Genomic DNA, 20763 nt, shown 5'->3' with positions numbered 1-20763 from the left:
ACCATAGCTGTGGGCTTACCTGGCAGTGGATGTAGGAAACTACGAGCAATTCTTAAATAGCCATGACACGTATTCATTATTCATTATCACTCTAGGACACTGTGAGAAATGAAAAAAGCAGCTCCCACTGGGGGTCATAATTTATATTTCTCATAATGCCCTGAAGCAAAGGCTGGCAACTTGCTAGCCGCCCCCCCCCCCTTCTCTCTCTCTCTCTCTCTCTCTCTCTCTCTCTCTCTCACACACACACACACACACACACAATTACCTCTTACAAGCAATGCCAGTACTTGGCCCCTTTCCATCAACCCACCAATACACTGGGGTTTCTTCCTTTCTTCTAGCATCATTAGCAGAGTTGCAGCAAGGTACTGGACAGACTCGGGGCACAGGGCCTTGACACAAATTTGGATAAAAGTCTATTTTTAGGCATCAGGCAAAGACTTTTCTCTTTACATGAGCTTTTGCCCTTTGTTTGAAGGCTGGCATTTTGGCCTCTTCCAGCGGGGTAGGATCTTCAAGTCTTGCCCTTTTATCTGTTTTTAGATTTTTATTCAATGTTCTTAATCAATTTTGTGGTAAGCAGCTTGAGGTCACTCTGAGAAAACAACTAATGCATATGCATCATCATCATCATCATCATCAATGTACTGAGTAGCTATGGGCAGGCCAAGATGGCAGGCTGCTGGGGTCTCAAGGGCAGTGGGCTTTGCAGCATGGCCAGCCACCCATTTTTAACTTGTTTCTTAAAAGGGGAAATGGGCAAGGGATCTAGGGCCTGGCACAAAGGATTGAGAGAATAACACCCCTGGGTCATCAAGCTTCTGCACTCAAACATACATCCAGTCCATGCTCACCCCAAGTATATCCATTCCTAGCTTTCATATTAATCTTTCCCTTCTACGGGATTCCTGCTACATTGATTTATTAGCATGTCTCTGCCCAAAATTAAGTATAAATGGGAGTTTTAACAATCCTACAGGATTTCAGATTGTGAGTGTACCAACATGTTCAGGAAGGTTGGAACATTTCCAACCAAATATATCTGAATTGACAGGCAGACTTCTCTGTAAAAAAAGGCAACTGTAATTTGGCCAAGAACCACAGGTTTACGCTGATACCTACAGGGATCTGTGTAGGTTTCCACATTTTATTTCAAACTCCAACTAGATGGTTGCTGTTGCGTCTCCCCACACACCCATAATACATATATATATCTATGTGTTTGCATGCACAGAGACAAAATGAAACTAACATCATTGCCAAAAGAGAAATCTTTTCCATTTGTTTTTCTAATTATGCTGTAGAAAAGCTTACCTAATCTTAGACAACTCATTTAGCTATTTGTCCATTACAATGGGTAATTAACATGTGTGCTGCAGAATCCTATACAGCATTACTCAGAAGTAAGGCCCACTGTGTTTAATGTGGCTTCTTTCCACAATAGGTTTAGGTTTGCAGCCTTAGAACATGAGCACACACACACACACACGGGGGAAATTGTATTGGATAACAGTTCTTCTGGCTTTTCCATGCACAAGTGCATATACTGGAGAGAAAAAACCTTCAGCGCCGGTAAAAAAGAAGCTAAGGTTTAAAAATAAACTGGTATGAGTCATGCACTCCAGGCTATCTTAATTCCAAATTAAAATGCTCTGACTGCATAAGGAGAATGCAACTTGGTGAGGCTTATGTTTGCTCAAAAACAGTTATTTGCTGCTGTACCACAGTCTTCAGAATTGAAGAATTTTCTAGCACTGCTTACTTTATACAATTATCCATTTGTAGAAATTATTCATTTAATATCATAACATTCTTGGGAAGAGTATATTATTCCCTTTACATATGAGTAACCGATGAGAACTAGGAAGTTGTCCAAAGCTCTTATGGGTGATTTGAACCCCATTCCTCCAGATATAAACCAAGCAATAAGTCTGGTTTATATTTACATGCACACCAGGAACTTCACTGAGAAGTACGTTGATATAGATTTCACCGTTTGCATGTACCCTTTTATAACATTTGTTAAGTTGTAGACCACCGATACGATTATGAATCTGTCTTCATAAATTTGTGAGACTATCCACATCATCTCTGCTACATGGTCTTTTTGATGGCGCATGCTGGGAATCAAATCTGGGACACACACACACACACACACACACACGAAAAGTATTAGCACTGCCACCAAGCTAATCTCATTTACCACCCCCTACCTTCCTTCTGGCTAGGTCAGTTTAATCTTGGAATGCTACAAAATATTACAGGCAGATAAAATAAGCTCTGAAAAGCTACGCTGCTAAAAACGCAAGAAATTCTCACAACAGCACCATGCTTTCGCAGGTCAATGGAGCACAAGACAAATTTCCTTTAGAAAGTCCTTCCCATGTAGAAATGTCTACAAACCCTACATGCATCAAGTACATGTAGCATTCGTGTCTGTTCTGTTATGGGTAAATGTGGCAAGAGTATAGGTAAGTACCCAGAGTATTGGATTACACAGCAGAATATATACCTGTGCCATTGAGAACTATGCATGGAATTTATGCAACAGGCCACAAATCAGCATGCAGCTTCTGAGGTTTAGTGACTGAAAGAATCTGGGATCCCAAAATGTTTCGTGAGCGTGATTGGCCATACATCTTCCTCCTTTGCATTTTCAATTTTGGAACAATTTTGCAAGCAACATGGCTCCCTGCAGGACAGAGCAACATGTTTAAGACGGCCCCGAAGTAACCCACAGAAATTATTGGGCATGGCTAACTTCAGTCTATCTGTTCCAAGGGGTCTACTCTTGAGTTTCATTTCATTCATTCAATTGTTTTATTTGTATGCCGCTTTTCCACACACATGAAATTGTGCTCAAGGCAGCTTACGACAAAGAAGCAAGGATGCATTTCAAACAAACGCTGCAAAAACCATTTCATAATAGCGTGGCAAAACAATAACATAGCAACGATTTCATAGCACAGCAAAACAACAGCAATTTTGTAACAGCATAGCAAAGCAACAGCAAATATAATAGCATACAGTACAGAAAAAAACCACACCCCAATTCTATAAATATAACATTATTACGTAAACAACATGCAGCATCCAATAGCAAAAATAATAAGGAAGGTTCATAGCTACACCTTGGTCCTAGAAACATCCCTCCCATGATATCACTCACGGTCCTCTCCTTGTCTTAAGTTTGTCTTAACTGGATCCTACCCTCAATTTTTGATATACTGTAGAAAAGAAATAAGGTCATAAACTGCAATTTTCTCTTTCTATATGTATGGGCAAAAAGTGCATGTCATTCATATTATTATTATTATTATTATTATTATTATTATTATTATTACATTTCTACCCTGCCCTTCCTCGCTCAAAAGAACCCAGAGCAGCATGTCAAGCTTCATTAAGTGATACAACTTCCAATGTTCCTTTATTGAATCTTCATTATGTCTGAATTGTTCTTGTTTCTTAATCCTGCCACGGTGAATGACAATAGCCTTTTATTGTATCTGCATTCAAGACTCTGAATTGGAGGCATGCCAGATACATCTTCAGTGACTGGGTAACTCTGATTTACAAGATATGGGACCCAACGCTGATGACGGACTGGAGACATGGGGAGACCACATTTAAAGAGGGTTTCTAAGCTGGGGCTTTGGAAGAAAACTGCTGTCCGGGGATTCTGCACAGAGTTGACACTGCAGACAGAGGAGAAATGCCAAACACTAATGAAGACTGAAGTAGCCTCAGCAAATAGCTACCGGTAAGTGATGCAACTGTGAAGATGAGGACCAAGAAAGGCATGGATCCAAGCAGCAGACTGAGAGCCTTTACACTACCTAAGGTCTGTTCCAAACTTAGTAGTCTGTGCCCGAGAGTTCCATGCCTTGCACATGATATGTGACCCTTTGGCTCTGGTTGGTTATGTTGTTTTAATGCTGTTGCCGTTCACAATATAGACAGGCAGAAAATTTCTTTTGACGCAGTTCCTGAACTCAGACGCACATTGTGTATGCATCATTTATTGGACTGATCTAGCAAGTAATTCAGGAGGCTGTTTCTATGGATCTGTGTAGTTCAATCAGGACAAGAAAGCGTGGGGCAAGGCCCACTTTTCCTTGTATTTATTTACCAGTTTACATAAAATTAGCATAACAGTAAGCATCAATGAAGGGACACGGGTGGGGTGGCGCTGTGGGTTAAACCACAGAGCCTAGGACTTGCCGATCAGAAGGTCGGCAGTTCGAATCCCCGCGATGGGGTGAGCTCCCGTTGCTCGGTCCCTGCTCCTGCCAACCTAGCAGTTCGAAAGCACGTAAAAGTGCAAGTAGATAAATAGGTACTGCTCCGGCAGGAAGGTAAACAGCGTTTCCGTGCGCTGCTCTGGTTCGCCAGAAGCAGCTTAGTCATGCTGGCCACATGACCCGGAAGCTGTACGCCGGCTCCCTCGGCCAATAAAGCGAGATGAGCGCCGCAACCCCCGAGTCGGCCATGACTGGACCTAATGGTCAGGGGTCCCTTTACCTTTACCTTTAAGCATCAATGAAGTCTCTATATGTTTGAGCCCTGGCATCAGAAGCAGCTCACCGGATGGGAGTGGAGGCACTCTGCTAGCTTTCCAGCTGGTGCTTTTTGGGAGGGGTGAAGCAGTCAGCACAAAGTCTCAATGTACCAGCAAAAACAAACTGTCATTCCTGCCAGTGCAGTTGCACCTTGCTGGCCTCCCCACCACCTCACCCTTCCCAGTAAGGCAGGAAGCTGGCATAATGGCTCCACCCCACTCAGCAAGCCACTTCTGTCTGGCACTGCAAATTAATTCCGGGCTGAGCTTTAGAATGGAACCTTAGACATGCCTATTCAAAAGTAAGCGTCAACATGGCTTAGTCCAAGAGAAGTGTGCTGTCAGTCACCTCTACCTCCAGCAAAGGTAGGACCCAGGTGTTACAGGAGGTTTAAAAGAGGGGATCCAAGTTCAACAGGTTTGAGAGACACAGCCACACACAAAAAAAAAAAGAATGTGCCAATCATGGCAGAAAGCCATCTTGCTCTGGTGAATTAGATTCAATCTCCCCAGATGTGCCAGAATGATTTCTGCAAAGTAGCTGGGGAAATATTTATGGCTCGCAGAAGTGTCACAAGGTTCATTAATGCTTAATAACATTCATGCATGGTTTGCTGTTACAGCAGAGTGCCTATAGGAAGACATATTGATGAGCTGCCCTTAGAACAGCAACCTTCCATTACAGATTACTAGATGGAGCAATAAGCACATGACTGATATAACAGACTGAAGACCTGCAGTCAAAGATTTGCCTTGTTAGTGCAAATCAATATGTGAAATTCACAATTTCTCCATTTCCTCTGACATCTACCGCTTCAACCTCCACAGCTTCCTTGCCACACTATTTTCATCCTGTCCAAAGCGGAAAGGCCCAATTACTCCCAAATCCCGTCTGATGTTTTCCTCCATGTCCTACCCTTGTCTTCCACCCATTTCCCTTCACATTTCTGCTAGCTGTCCTCTTCCCTTCTCCCTTCATTCCCTATGCATCTGGGTCATGCTGGGTCCCAGCTGTACTTCCAAACCAAAGCTTCCTTGCTTGTCCAGCATCCCATCTCCAAACAACCGCATGCCGTGGCTGCTTTCCAGACAACAGCAGACAGTCCCTCGTATCTCTGCACCTCTGCCCTTTACCTTTCTCCACATTCCTTCTGGACCATTAGAACATTTATTAACATCCCATGGCATCATAGCCTGGTTGCTAGAGAGGGGGTTCAAAGAAAGCAGACAATGCAAGGCAGATGTTAATCCTTGTAGGTAAGATTGTTCAGATGTTCAAAAGTATGTATGTGGGCTTATAATGTGAAGGGGGTGCACACACCACGTCTGCCCCATCATCCCTGTGCATGTCAGCTCTTTGAACCTATGAAGGTAACTCAAACTACATTTAGTTAAGCACATTTAGCATCCTCCCTATGAACCAGAACTCTGTACGATTAGCTTCTCAATAGACATGAGGAGTGTAAACACATTCAGATGAATGCAGGTTGAATCTTCCTGCATGTTCAGTATGCAAAGGTTGGGAGAGGAAGGTGCAGAACACTTAAGATAGTTCGGAAATGGTGCTCTCACTATCTAATAGGAGTGCTCATGCATTCATCTGACTATTTATTTACAAAAGCATTTATTCACTGCCATTTCATGAACTTATGACAATATGCAGGAAATGAAATCATAAAACACTATTTTTTAAAAACAGTGCATAACAAACATCCAAAGGACTGGCTAATCAAGAACATTTTAAACAACTGCACAGACCTGCCGGCATAAAAAGGTCTTCAAGGAAGTCAAAAGTGAGGATGCCTGCGGAATCTCTGCTGGAGAAGCCTGAAGTAGACTTCAGTTGTTACAGCTTAGTCCTCTTCTTCCAGTGTACAGGACACTGATTGTTTTCTCAAAACACTCAGTTCTGACACTCAGTTTGCATTTTCAAATCACTTCATAGAGATCCCACAACAACTTTAATTGCTTGTAAATGATTTGTTTGTTTTGAAAAACTAGCCAGCCAAATGCAATATGCTTGGAAAATACAGAGTCACTGGTCAATGGTTTCCACTGGAAGCCCATTCCCCAGTTCTATGAATCCTCTGAACCCCCTGGCCCTGCTCCCCTTCACTGTTGCTGCCTGTTCACTTGCCTTGTGCAAGCAGAAACAAGAGCAAGGAGGAGGAGCCTCCACACAGAAGCAGCTCCCCTGGTGGGATGGAGCTGCCACTGTCCCTTCCTGGGACAGAGAGTGAGAAACAGAGAAGATCAGCACCGTGTGGGAACATTGTTAGAAGCAGTGGTTGGGTTGGAGACTGAAACCCGGAGCCACAGAGAGTGAGAGTGAGTAATGGATTGCTTTGAAGTCATTTCTGCACTGGGTAAAGTAATTTTTAGCCCCACAGCATGTCGTATATTTTGGCCAACCTGTCCTTTGTTTTGCCTGATCAAAGGTGACAACCCTAGAGTTATATTAAGACATATGGTAGACAAAACAAAACAATGAGAGAGACAGAAGATACCAAGTTCTGATGGAAAGACACAGTCTTCAAGTTTTATAAAATAAGACACTGACTTACCAGAACTTGAGTTGTCCTCTAAGATTCAAAGCTATGTAAAGCAAGAAATGGTTTATAATTCATAATTGTTCACGCTGCCCATGCTTAAGTTCTACTAAGCCAGGGGTCTGCAACCCGCGGCTCCGGAGCCACATGTGGCTCTTTTACACCTTTGCCGCGGCTCCAGGGTGGATACTAGCGAGGGGAGGAGGCGCATTGTGCGCCCCGACACTCCCCACTGTGGCGGGCGCTGTACTGGCTGTGATGTCGCATGGGGGCGGTGCGTGCGTTAGTCACGCACCGTCCCGACGTCACCTTCCTGCCCGCTACATTGTAAGGGGCATGTACGCTGGTCACTGTTTTGAAGGGGAGTGAAGAACACACACACACAAAAAGGTAACTTGTTAATTTAACGTTTATTTCTATGAGGAGGAGTAATTCTGAGGGGTCAAACAAAGAAATAATAAAAAAAAAAGTGACAAAAAAGTTATTTTTATAATGACGAGTTTTGCGGCTCCCAGTTTTTTTTTCTTCGGAAACGGGTCCAAGTGGCTCTTTTTGTCTTAAAGGTTGCAAACCCCTGTACTAAGCATTCAATCAATTTATATTATTTCCATTCTACTCTGAACACATTTGATTCTTTTAAGAGCCTTCTCAAAGTGCGGGTACTGTATGTGCTAACAATTGTTTTATTGCTGCTTCCAACAAGCAAACAAACCATTACTCTCTCAATGTACATAATATCCTTTTAATAAACTATCTTAGTTAATAGCTCATTCTGTCTCCAGTGGTGCTATCAATCTTACTTAAGCCTATTATACAAAGCTACTTGGAGGTTTCACAAGCATTTGTGCTTATTATTGCCGGTATTATTGTATTTTATTACTGCATAAATAAAAACATATCAGCATTCACAATAAGCCATGGTTTCACTTAATGTGACTTGCAAACCAGGCCAGTGGATCATCAAGTCCTTTCTGGAGGCCTGAAATGGAATAGCCTTACAGGGGAAAGCTGGTAGAGAATTCTAAAATCGAGGGGCCACCACAGAGAAAGCCTTGCTACTTGTGCTCACCAATCTCATAATGGGCAATTGAGAAGAGCCTACATCATTGATGTTAACATGCATGTAGCTCTGAGTACAGACAGTTAATACCACTGGCCATTCATAGGCGGATTAATGGCAGATACAGCTAATCCTATTTGAAAGCCATCTAGGTTGGTGGGCATCAACACATCTTGAATTAGCAAAATGTATACTTGTCTGCTATGTAAATAACTACTTCCTCTTGTCTATCCTGAATCTTCTACCACTTGGCTTCACTGGATGACCCTGCGTTCTATTAATATGCAAAATGGGGAGAATTTTATTTATTTTTTGCATAACTTTCTCTGCACCGTGCACAGTGTCCCTCCTATTTGTCTTTTTTCCTAAAGAAAAAAAATTCCAAACCTTTCCTCATAGAGGAGTTGCTCGAGACCACTTATCCTCCTGGCTGCCATTTTCTGAACCTTTTCCAGCTCTACCATATTCATTTTGAGATGATCTGGTCCTCATGAAAAAAAATAAAATCAAAACTAGCCTGAAAGATCACCAGAATACCCACAGGAATTTCGGGCAGCTGCCAAGAAACAGAATGTACTCCTTGCATTAAAATTCTCCAAAACTCAATTCTGAAAGATGATTAAACATGGTTTGTAGCAACTGTAAAAGTAACATTAAACCCATTCCAAAACTAATCAAGCTTAAGAATGTGTTCATCTCCCCTACTGTTAATCAAAACGTAAGCTGGATAAGTACACCAGGAAACATATCAATTATAGTTACAAGCCACAAAACAAATATTGTTTTAATATATGTTTTTAATTAAAAATGATTGACCAGATTCCTGCGTGAGCCATAGCTTTAGACCTCTGCCAGGGTCTCCAACATGCATTTCTAAGAAAGTAAGCAACCAGAGAAACAAATTAATACATGTCAATTTTTTAAAATAACCAAACCACTGAACTTTTTATATATCTCCCTTCTGAATTATAAACATATTCACCCTTTAAAAATCCATGAACCCTCAAGGGTCAGAAAACACCCACCTCCTGGACCAATCTGAGCATCACTTGCAGAAACTGAACATCAACTGTACATGAAATGCTACAGGAATATAACCAATGTTTCCCTTTATATTATTGTCACTAAAACAGGGGTCCCCAAAGTGTGGTGGATGGACCACCAGTGGTCAGGTGATCTGCAGTCAGGTAATCTGCCTATGTCAGGTCATCTGCGGTTTAGTGACTGAAGACAGGAGACGGCACATCCACTCCATTAAATAGTCACCCAGATTTTAATTGGGTTTTTTAAATTGCTTCTTTTATTTCTTATCATAGTGTAGTCCAAATTCCATGGAATTCAACAAAACAAATGAAAGCAGCAATGAAAACTCAGTTAAAAAATGAAAAACATCTAGCATGACACCTTATAATTGCTATAACAGGAAGAAAAATCATTAAATGGCCCCAATTCCTCAGCAATGGTCTGGCGGGTGAGGGGGTGGGAAGTTTAATAACCACTGCTTTATGACACATCCTAACAGGTTACCATGGAAATGTCCAGCAAACAAGTCGGAAGCAGTTAAGTTGATATTCAAAGCCATTGCCAGAAAGAGAGAGAGAGAAAGGAATCACATTTGTGTCTACTTTTAGACATAATCTCCTTACACACTATGAGCGATGCACAAGCAAGAGCCCCTACCTTTGGCTATTCAGCGCCATTTGCAATGAACATGGTTAAGCTGATTATACTGTTTTCAATTTCTTTGCCCGCCCCCCGCCCCCAGCCGATCAAAATAGGCTGCTGGAGACACTATGGTGGTTGAAAGGTTACATAAAATACAGACCCAGCCGCTTCCCATTCCTGTAACTTTGCTTCAGGTTTTATAAAACCTGTGATAGCAATGGGATTGGTGAGGGCTGAATAAAAAAATAAGGAACGCTACAGTAAAAATATATAAATATTTGTAGGGCTTGAAATATTTTAAATAGTCAATATTTTAAAATCAAGCCCCACCTCAGCTTCTCAAGCCATTTGTGCATGCTTTTCTCAACAAAAGTTGTTAGGGGGAAAAGATCCTTGCACTCTTCAGAGGAGCAAGGCAGCTGCTTGAAATGTAAACGTCAAGCCTCGAAAAAGTAATCAAACCTACATCTACTATTTTTAAAAAATATGCCTTATGCAGAATGGCTTATCCCCAGCCTTGATTGTGATAGGCTGTTTTCAGCCCACTTTTCATAAAACAGGATGGTTCGCAATGTGCTTTCATGAAAAGGATGTGCAATCCTAATTAACATGCCACTGTGCGAATGACCTTTGTATCGTCAGCCCAACAAGCAGTACAAACCTCCAAATTCATGCTGTGAGCTATTCCACGGTTCTGATGTTTTATTCCATGGAACTGGTGCATATATGTTTCAGCAGACATGAGCAGAACAACACCTACACACTGAATATTTGCTGTCTCTTTTAAAATACCCTTATGACTTTTTATTTCTAATACATACACACACACACACCCAAAAAAACCACCCATATACCTTCTTGCATTTTAAGACAAGCTGCCCGTAGTCTAAATCCCGCATGGAATCTAGCATTTAAAAAACATGACGACTTGATCCCATTTGAAAATGAACCAGAAAAGAAATGCAAAAGGCAGTGTTTGAAATAATAATGTAAGCCACAAATAGGAATATAAACCACAAGGCCATACCTGGTGACTGGTTAGAGACTGGAATGGCTCCCCGATCCCAAGATGCATGACCTTTCTATTCCCAGAAAGCATTCCCTGCCTTATAACAATGCATCACTCTCTCTCTCCCTCTCTATCTCTCAGGCATCTTCTGGGCCAGCAAGGAAAACATCAGGTTTCTCCATTTAGCAAATGATGAGCGAGCTCCTTTCGAAAGATCGGATCTCAAAGATAGTTCCCTTGCCCCCACCCCACCCCCCTGTGAGCAGTTCCAGTCATCTAGTAGCGAAAGAGGCTGGCACAGCTACATCAGCGATGCCGCTAATGTTTTCAGAAAACACTAAGCTTGCTGCTTAAAGCAATCCCGCATCATCGAAACAGAGCAAGCCACATCCTTCAGCTCTCCACTCACGTTACTATAAATCCTCGGGTTGCCATTATAGAGAACGATGATTTGGTTGTTGCTTAATCTCGAGGCAATTAAAGGTGAAAACAGCCATTATGCAACACACATTGCTTTGAAACAGAGCGACACAGAGAGAGAGAGAGAGAGAGAGAGAGAGAGAGAGAGAGAAAGCCAGGCAAAATGACATATCCAGGTTATCTCAATTTGCTTGCATGACCACTTCTTAACATGCAACGCTGCCGTTCTGAGTGGAAAGCTCCACAGTATGAGGTGACGGGGAAATTACCAGAAAGAAATCATATGCAATTCAGAAGCAGGAGGACACTTAAGATCCTCTGGAATCATATCAAATGAACTGAAAACACCATTGAGATTAAAATATGCATCATATATATATCTTTGTGTGTGTGTGTGTGTGTGTGTGTGTGTGTGGCTGTGCTCATTTTCACAAAGCTGTATCCTCCTTGCATTTTGTGCACTGCTCCCTGGCAGCAACCCAGACATCAACATACCTTGAAAAGATGCCAGTATTATGACAGGGCAAATGTATTTGGGTACCAAACAGAGTGATCACATGCCTGTTCTTGTAGCCCATTTCACTCCATCAGAAATTGTATTGCTCTCTTCTGAAGAGCTGTGAACAATCCATTAACAAGACACAAGAGTAGCACGGTTATCTCTCACAATATTTTAGCAGAAATCACTCTGTGCCATTTTAAATTGTGATCCTAGTGAATCAAATGCTCTGTTTGTTTGTTTTTAAAAGCTGATCCTCAAGACCAATGCTAGTGTTTTCAGTGGGTTTGCTCCCAATGGTTTTAAGAGGATCACAGTAACCTGTTTTTGTTTTTTTTCAGATTTGCAGGTGATCATATTATTTTCAGCAAATAATAATATTTTTAAGTGTAGTCGTATTAGAGCCATACTCCAATTCTGAAAAAGGCTCAGCTGTAGCTCAGCATGTGACATTGGCCATACAGACAAAAATAAGGACACTCTTGTGCATGAGAGGGTGGGACTGATGGTGTAATCTGGCAGCCCAACAGTGGTGAGGCCAACAAAATCCCGGCTCAAATGTGCCACAAGAAGAAAATGGATGCATGCATGCAGTTGGTTCCTAGTGGCAAAAGAATCAAGGTAAACCACAAACTGCATAGCATATAAAATACATGGAATGCATGTACATGCACTATACTACATTTACGGTATATCATTTAGAGACCATTCTGGTCCCATTTTACAGCTGGCAAACACTGAGGCACAGAAAAAGTGGCTAGCCCAAGATCAGCCAATGAATGAGTGATTTCCCCCCCCCCTAACCTTTACTGTGTTAGGAGGACAGAGATGGGTTACAGGAACACTCATCATCTGAACAAGCCACATACTTCATTTATCCAACATGGAAGAGCATTTGCCTTTGCTTAAATCCAAAGAGGTTCTTTGTGGGTGATATGAAATGATGAACATTGACAGGTACATTTGCTATTACACCTAATTAGAATGTCAGTTTTACAACCCACCACAAAAAAAGGAACGACCATAAAGCATTTATATTTTTCAAGTAAAACAAGAGAGATCCTATCTAGAGAATATGTCATCTATTCAAACAGGAGCTGAGAAGGGAACATTTTATTAGGGTCCAGACATAGAGGCGGGGAACATACCAGGCTCTAACCCCATTCTGCTGAGGCTACATTGCAAATCTTGCTGGAGACATGATGGAAGCTGTATTAATTCATCGATAATAGTTGTTACTTTGCAGCTGTTTTGCACTCACACTATTACTACTTACACAAACCAATACTGGCTCCAAGTTTGTTTTTGTGAGGAATTAAAACAAATGAATCCCTGTGGACCCACATTTGTGGGTGAACAACAAAATAATTGGCTGGGTACCAGGATTCAAAACAAGTGGCTTGCACACCGAGAGCCCCAGTAGCAGAGTATTAAACTCACAAAGATAAGCAGCGCAGTAAAGCATTAGGAATATAGGTTGTCAGACCTTTTCATCCCGTTCAGCTGCACACAGCAGCCGACCTGTTTCTACCCTTCCCACCATAAGCAGACCACACTCTTCAGTAAGTTTGAAATCCTTTACTTACAGATACAAGGTCTCAGTTCATGCATTGTTCCATGCAGCAGCAAGGACAAGTCAGGCAAAATAATATTGGGTAGAAAATATAGCATATAATTCCAAACACTTACTGCAAGCCTGGGAGCAAGATCACACACATAAGAGACTGCTTAGAATGGGTCAGACCATTGGTCCATCTAGTATAGTGCTGTCTTCAACAACTGGCAGCAGCACTCCAAGGTTTCAGACTGGGGCCATTCCTAGCCCTGTCTGGAGATGCCAGGGATTGAACCAGGGACCTTTCAGGTGCAAGGCGAATTGTCTACCAGTGAGCCAGGAGGCAGTCATAGAGCTCATCTTTTGCATGCAGAAGATCTCAAGTTCCATACCTGGTATCTCCAGGCAAAACTTGGGAAAGACTCTAGTCTGGAGAGCTACTGCCAATTGGTTTCAACAATACTAAGTTAGATGGACCCATGAGCAAAGCAGGGAAATAGGCGGCAGCCTTACACCATGTGTCAGTACAATCACGGCACCAGACTTAAAGCAGCTGCTTTAATACTAGAGAGCAGTGACTAAGAACCTGCTTGAACATATGCTTTGCCCCTCTAGAGAATGAGAAGTCAGTCGGCCTGGTTTTAAATTTAGTTGATATTTCACCTAACCTACTTCAACACAAAATGTTCTTATGAAATATGCCGCATTTTTTAAAGAAGAAGAAGAAGAAGAAGAAGAAGAAGAAGAAGAAATGGAAATTATGATACGGGGATCAAGAATACCACACATCTATTGATCAGCTACAAAAAAAAAACACTGAGTAGAGAGAAAACAGCATTACAGTGGTACCTCGGGTTACATACGCTTCAGGTTACATACACTTCAGGTTACAGACTTCGCCAACCCAGAAATAGTGCTTCAGGTTAAGAACTTTGCTTCAGGATGAGAACAGAAATCATGCTCCGGCGGCACGGCAGCAGCAGGAGGCCCCATTAGCTAAAGTGGTGCTTCAGGCTAAGAACAGTTTCAGGTTAAGAATAGACCTCCAGAACGAATTAAGTACTTAACCCGAGGTACCACTGTATATAACAGCTTGCACAAAAATTCACAGTACTCTGATAGGTGTCTTCTGCAGTTTTTGTGTTTTTGTCTATACATGAGCTTGTGTGCATTACAGAGCCATCACTGGATAAGGTATGACTTTTCTCATGCAGCAGTCTAGCCCCCTCCTGTGACCTAATGTCCAGCAGATTTTTTGGGGATTACAACTCCCATCAGTCTCATGGCAGTGCTAACTGCGGCAGATGGAGAGTTGTAGTCCAAAACATCTGCACACCACCAGGTTGATGGGGATGCTCTTCTAGTGCAAGACCTAAAACAGACACACCATGGGCCAGGAGACTCCCTTCCACACAGAACTCCTGTGCCACTGCAGGTAGCTGGAGCTCGACAAACCTGAGAGTTGAGATCCTACATGACCCACAGACTGTGCAATCAGCACCCGTGTTGATGTACCACCAAGCAAAGCAGAATAACGCTACCAGTTACTGCAAGGCCATTAGACTGTATGAGATCTCAACTCTGGGATTGCTAGGTTAAAAATCTGGGGAGCATGCATACAGCTTGACATCTGCCCCACCTCCTGCAATTTCAGGAGCTTGATAAGGTACATGTATGCAGGGCTGATGCCAAATTCGAGTTGAACCTCACCAACGTGCCCCCTGGTAGACCTGCTCCTAGTTGGGTTAACCCTGGTATGGTTACTTGGTGACAGTGATGGTAGCAGTGCTTGGAGTCCTAGCCCCAACTGTCTAATGATGGTTGAAGAACATCCACAGTGCCATGCTCAGCTCCCAGTAATTCATGACATGCACCTGACTGATGCTGATCAAAGAGCTAGCCTTTCAATTTCCCAGAATGCCCATCAAAGTCATTGTGGGGAATTAAACTAGAGGCTCCAGATCCAGCCACCTTCAAAAGAGTCCAGAGCAAGCAGCTGTAATGGACCTTGCTGGGACCTTGACAGCTTCCCAAGGTACTCTGTGCTGATGCTGGGTCTGCAGGCACGTTCTCTGGCTATCAACCTGGCCACCATGTTCAGTTCCCAGGTATACATGTGGTTCGTCAAAGGCTCCTTACACTGGCCCATCTGGATGATTATACAGTGGTACCTCGCAAGACGAATGCCTCGCAAGACAAAAAACTCGCTAGACGAAAGGGTTTTTTGTTTTTTGAGCTGCTTCGCAAGACGATTTTCCCTATGGGCTTGCTTCGCAAGATGGAAACGTCTTGCAAGTTTGTTTCCTTTTTCTTAACACCGTTAATACAGTTGTGACTTGACTTCGAGGACTTGACTTCGAGGAGCAACTCATAGAACGCGGTGTGGTAGCCTTTTTTGAGGTTTTTAAAGTCTTTGGTGATTTCTGAAGCTTTTCCAAAACTTTCCCGACACCGTGCTTCGCAAGACGGAAAAAATTGCAAGACGACAAAACTCGCGGAACGAATTAATTTCGTCTTGCGAGGCACCACTGTACTGGTGCCACAAAATGGGATTGAGCACTGCACCATCACCAATATACAGGGCATAAGAGGTCACGTGGTATAGTGGTTGGAGCGTTCCAACTAGAACCTGGGAGAGCAGGATTCTAAACCATACTGAGTGAGCTTGAGCCAATCACCACCTCTCAGCCTAGGCTACATTCACAGGGTTGATGTGAGAACATATACTGGAGAGGGAGAGAACTATGTATGCCATCTTGAAGGAAAGGTGGCATATAAAAATAAAATAATAATAACATTCCTCAACATGCCAAACATTCATCTGTTGTTCTGGCCTTTCACATTATCTGCTACGATAGTTTTAGAAATGATTTAGATGCTTTCACCTTCCCTTGATTTACAGTCCATCATGAGGCAGAGCATAGAAAAGGCACCCAGCCATGAAGCTTGTGAAACTCTGAGCCAGTTTTAATGAATTCCACATCCAAAATGTGCAATTAGTAAATAAAACACCACTGTGTGCCAGTTTGCGAGCTTTTTTTTAAAAAAAGAATATATGTTTATGATGTTGGTGTTTGCAAGGGAGTTATTTAACATTTTCATAATTACACGATGGCATAATTCAGCATTCAGTGATATCAGTATATAGCCCATGAATGAAAACTGTCAAAGCCTGTTTTCTTCAACAAGATCAATGACAGCATCAAAAGGGGAATGGCACACAGGAAAGGGAACAGCACCAGGAATGCTTCCACCAGACAAGCTCTGGCCTGTGGATGTAGCGTTGCTGCCTTGGACTTGGAAGACTACATCACAAGAGATCCCAGTGGGCCAGAATCTTTCCACTAGAGTAGAAGACTACTGGACCAAGCTGGGCCCCTCTAACCTCAGTGTGGGTGAACTGGAATATAGCTGCTGCAACTATATAGGGTTCAGTATCTGTCTGGTTGTTGTTGAAGCAACATTGTTCTTTCCCAATAACAACCACTGCCCCTGCCCAGTAACCCAAGGATAGGAAAGGCTAACCATAGAGGTTAGCAGCCTTTCTCAACCTTGGGTGCATAGCTGTCAACGTTTCCCTTTTTTTTGAGGGAAATTCCCTTATTCCGAATAAGATTCCTCGCAAGAAAAGGGAAAAGTTGACAGCTATGCTTGGGTGCCCAGGTGTTGTTAGACTTCAACTCCCATCATTCCTAGCTAGCAGGGTCAGGGATGATGGGCATTCAAGAACATCTGGGGACCCAAGATTGAGAAAGGCTGTGTTTGGAGTGTTAGACTGGGAAAGTCTAGGTCCACATCTCCATTCAGCCACAAGCTCACTGGCCGACATCAGGTCAATTTGTTTCTTTCTGTCTGTCTCTGTCTCTCTTTCCGCTGAAGCTATCTCACAGGGTTCTTGCAAGTATAAAGAACCATGCATATTGCCCAGATCTCCTTGGAAGGAGGGAGAGACAAAAATGTACTAGATAAAATAAATGCTCAAAACATAGCATGGTCTGCTGTATCAAAGTAAACATGATGTCAACTTAAAGAAACAAGAAGCATATTTGTTACTTGGAAACTGCCACAGTTTTAGAATCTGTGCCCCAAATATCTTGGGGGCTGCCAGTAAATCAGGGCATGCAATCATTACAGTTGCTAAGCCACTGCAAAAATACAAAGTGAATGCTTTGTCCCCTTAAGATGATTTTGCATGGGATATAACCATGCAAAATCTTATTAACTTTTATCAGAAAGAATATTCTGTCGAGTTACTATCTAAGGCCACATCCTCACTGTACATTTAAAGCACTATCATGGCACTTTAACTGTCATGGCTTCCTTTAAGGTATCCTGGAAATGGAGTTTGGTAAGTTGGGGTGAGAATTGTTAGGAGACCCCTGTATCTCTCACTTAGCTAGTATGTTCAGAGTGGTTTAACAGTCAAGCCCTCCTCCCAAGGAACTCTGGAATCATAGCTCTGTGAGGGGAATAAGGGTCTTCACAACCACACAGCCATCCATTTATGAAGAAGAGCTGCAAAGTAAACCATGAATCCATTCTTTCTTCTGCCTAACAATTCTAGAATGTGCTTTGTACTAGTGTGGTGCAGTGGTTACGAGCGTCAGGCCAGGACTTGAGAGGCCAGAGTTCAAAAACCTACTCAGCCATGAAGCTCACTGGGAGACTTTAGTCCAGTTACCACCTCTCAACCTACCTCACAGAGTTGTTGTGAGAATAAAACGGGGAGAGGGCAACTGTGTATGCCACCTGCAGTTTCTTGGAGGAAAGGTGGGATATAAATGTAATTCTAAATAAATGAATAAATGCAACGCACTTTCAATCACAGAGATAGAATATTCTTAGGAAGCAAAGACCATGTGACAGAGTGAGGAGGATGCTTCCAGTGATACAGCTGAGGCCTCATTAAAGGTGGCAGAGTTGGACACAGATCTGACCTGTGAGGTCAGATTCACCTTGGAAGTTCTTCCATTTGAGCCCCACTGAAATGAACAGCCATTGCACAACAGGATGGTTGTGCTTTTGCGCAGCTGTTCATTTCAACGAGGCTTCAACCTTCCCCGTGGTCACTCATGGGATTTTAAATCTGTTTTGCCTAGCTCTGGAAACAAAAATGGCATTATTTGGCTTGCTCTCTTCCTGAGGACAGAGGTGTCGTGTACTTTGCTGAATTACTGTTATCAGAACCTCAGGGGGATAAACGTAAGGAGGACGCAAATGTTCCCTTGATTTTGATTGATTTCTTCCACTCTGAAACACTGGATGAATCTCAAGGGGGAAAGAGATGCAAGGAAGCGACTCCCCCAGTTAATTAATGTTCACCTGGTCACCTTAGGCAGGCAACAGGCTGCTTTAATTTCCATGCTACCTGCAGAGGAAGTTTCCACAAACACTTTGTGGTAGAGACAGTGCAGGTCACTCCAACCCACTTCACCACCAGTGTTCTTGGCAGAAGGTGATGTCTGTTTTTACTAGCCTGCAAATCCATACTGGTCCACCTCTGTAGCTGGCATGAAAACAAAGGCTACTAGCCTAGACTGGTAAAAAAATAAAATGTTTTCAGGCTACTATGTTCTTATGAGGGTTAGATAACTTTATGGAGGGCAAGGCAATCAACAGCTAATAACCATGGTAGTGGGGTAGGACAGATGGAAACAAAAATCACATCTGGCAACCCATGTGCCCCTTTGGTTTCTGATAATAGATGGGAAGACAAATCTAAAAAGCACAGGACACAAATTCTCATGGCCCTCTAGCAGCTATGGTGGCTCATTTACCAGAAATAATGTACTTAGTGTGAACTCTAGAAGTGATTCTGACCAAACTAAGCTTCCTAGAGCAAAATATACACCAGAATTGAGTATACACCAGAGTTAACGCTAAATACATGACTACTGGTAAATGAGCCACTATAGCCTTTAGATGGACATGAAAATTTGTGTCCCAGGCTTTTTAGACTCGTCTACCCATGTACTACTTGGACGCGGGTGGCGCTGTGGGTTAAACCACAGAGCCTAGGACTTTCCAATCAGAAGGTCGGCGGTTCAAATCCCCGCGACGGGGTGAGCTCCCGTTGCTCGGTTCCTGCTCCTGCCAACCTAGCAGTTCGAAAGCCAGCAAAGTGCAAGTAGATAAATAGGTACTGCTCCGGCGGGAAGGTAAATGGCATTTCCGTGTGCTGCTCTGGTTCGCCAGAAGCGGCTTAGTCATGCTGGCCACATGACCCGGAAGCTGTACACCGGCTCCCTCGGCCAATAAAGCGAGATGAGCGCCACAACCCCCGAGTCGTCCGCAACTGGACCTAATGGTTAGGGGTCCCTTTACCTTTTTACCCATGTACTATCTGAAACCAAAGCAGCACATTGGTTGCCCAATGTGAAATATATTGGCATTGTTTTCAGCTCTCCTGCTCCCCACTATGGTGGCTGTGTCCTACCTCTGATTTCAGAGACAATATGGGTTCCTTGGGGAATACTAAGTGGTGAGAGAGTGTTGTTGTTCTCATGACCAGTTTGCAGGCTTCTCACAGGCTTGTGAGAGAACAGGATGCTGGACTAGATGGGTCACTAGCCTGATACAACAGGCTCATATTATGTCGTTAGGAACTTTTGTGGACTACGAGCCTGCTGTAAGCCTGAAAAGATACCTTAGCAAAAAAGAGATCAGCCATTTTGGATCCAGAAAGAGCAAATAACACCATGCGGGGGGGGGGGCACTGAAGAGGAGACAATTTGCTTTTATCTAAAAATGCCTCTAACTGTTCAAGTGGTTTGAAATGAAAGCTTTGACATCTATGAAGAGTTCAGTCACCAGGCTACAGCTTAAACTATATTAACACATATACTGTACCTACATGTCTTGCAGATGCTCAAGGAAAATTATTTCCTTAAGCTACAATCATAAACCCCTAAATTGCTTAGTAACTTTCACCCATGTTATTGTTGGTTTCTGTTTCCCTCACTGTGCAGCAAAATGCTTGTCACAAGACAATTGTTTACATTCCACAGTCAAAGTTACTGTTGGGTTCCCACGGGAATAGGAGACTGGATGTGACGTACACTGGTTTCCTGTTTTTCAGTGTTTCTCTCGGTTTCTTTGTTAGAGAGACAGTTGCTTCTCTGCTCTCACAGAGGCAGGATGCATGTTTGTATGCTCTCAGCATAGAGTGTAAATAAAGTTAAAGAATGTAGCACGTACTGCTTATCCTTCTGCTGTGTGGACTGCTCTGCTTGGGCTCAAGATAAGACGAGCCTGTATCAGCTTCAGATGGGCCAAAGCTGGTCAAAATCTCACATTTTTGGTTATGGGCCCAAATAAACGGAATCGGAATGCCAGCAGAGGAACAGAGAGATGGAACGACACTTCACTCCAAAGGTTGCAAAGGTCCAGAAGACGTCTAGATCTTTCTTTGTGGTGCATTCGGGCGCAACGCGGCACTTATGCAA

General features: G+C 42.9%; 1 protein-coding gene across 8 annotated transcripts in view; it reads right to left on the bottom strand.

Moving 5' to 3' along the window:
* Positions 1 to 20763, bottom strand: part of SLC4A10 (solute carrier family 4 member 10) — a 165934-nt gene that overhangs the window by 104738 nt on the left and 40433 nt on the right. For 2 of the 8 annotated variants that reach the window (XM_081005917.1, XM_081005921.1), the window contains exon 1: positions 10863 to 11465. The exons of the other annotated variants lie outside the window; for them this stretch is intronic. In XM_081005917.1, coding sequence (XP_080862043.1) covers positions 10863 to 10934 — 72 coding nt within the window. In that variant the 5' untranslated portion in view covers positions 10935 to 11465. Of the gene's footprint in view, positions 1 to 10862; positions 11466 to 20763 lie in introns of those variants that run through there. 8 annotated transcript variants of the gene reach the window in all.

This window comes from Podarcis pityusensis, assembly GCF_964106645.2.
Source record: "Podarcis pityusensis genome assembly, chromosome: 1".
NCBI classification, from domain to species: domain Eukaryota; kingdom Metazoa; phylum Chordata; class Lepidosauria; order Squamata; family Lacertidae; genus Podarcis; species Podarcis pityusensis.
Note: the sequence above shows the minus strand (reverse complement) of the source record. Positions and strands in the feature narration are given on the sequence as shown.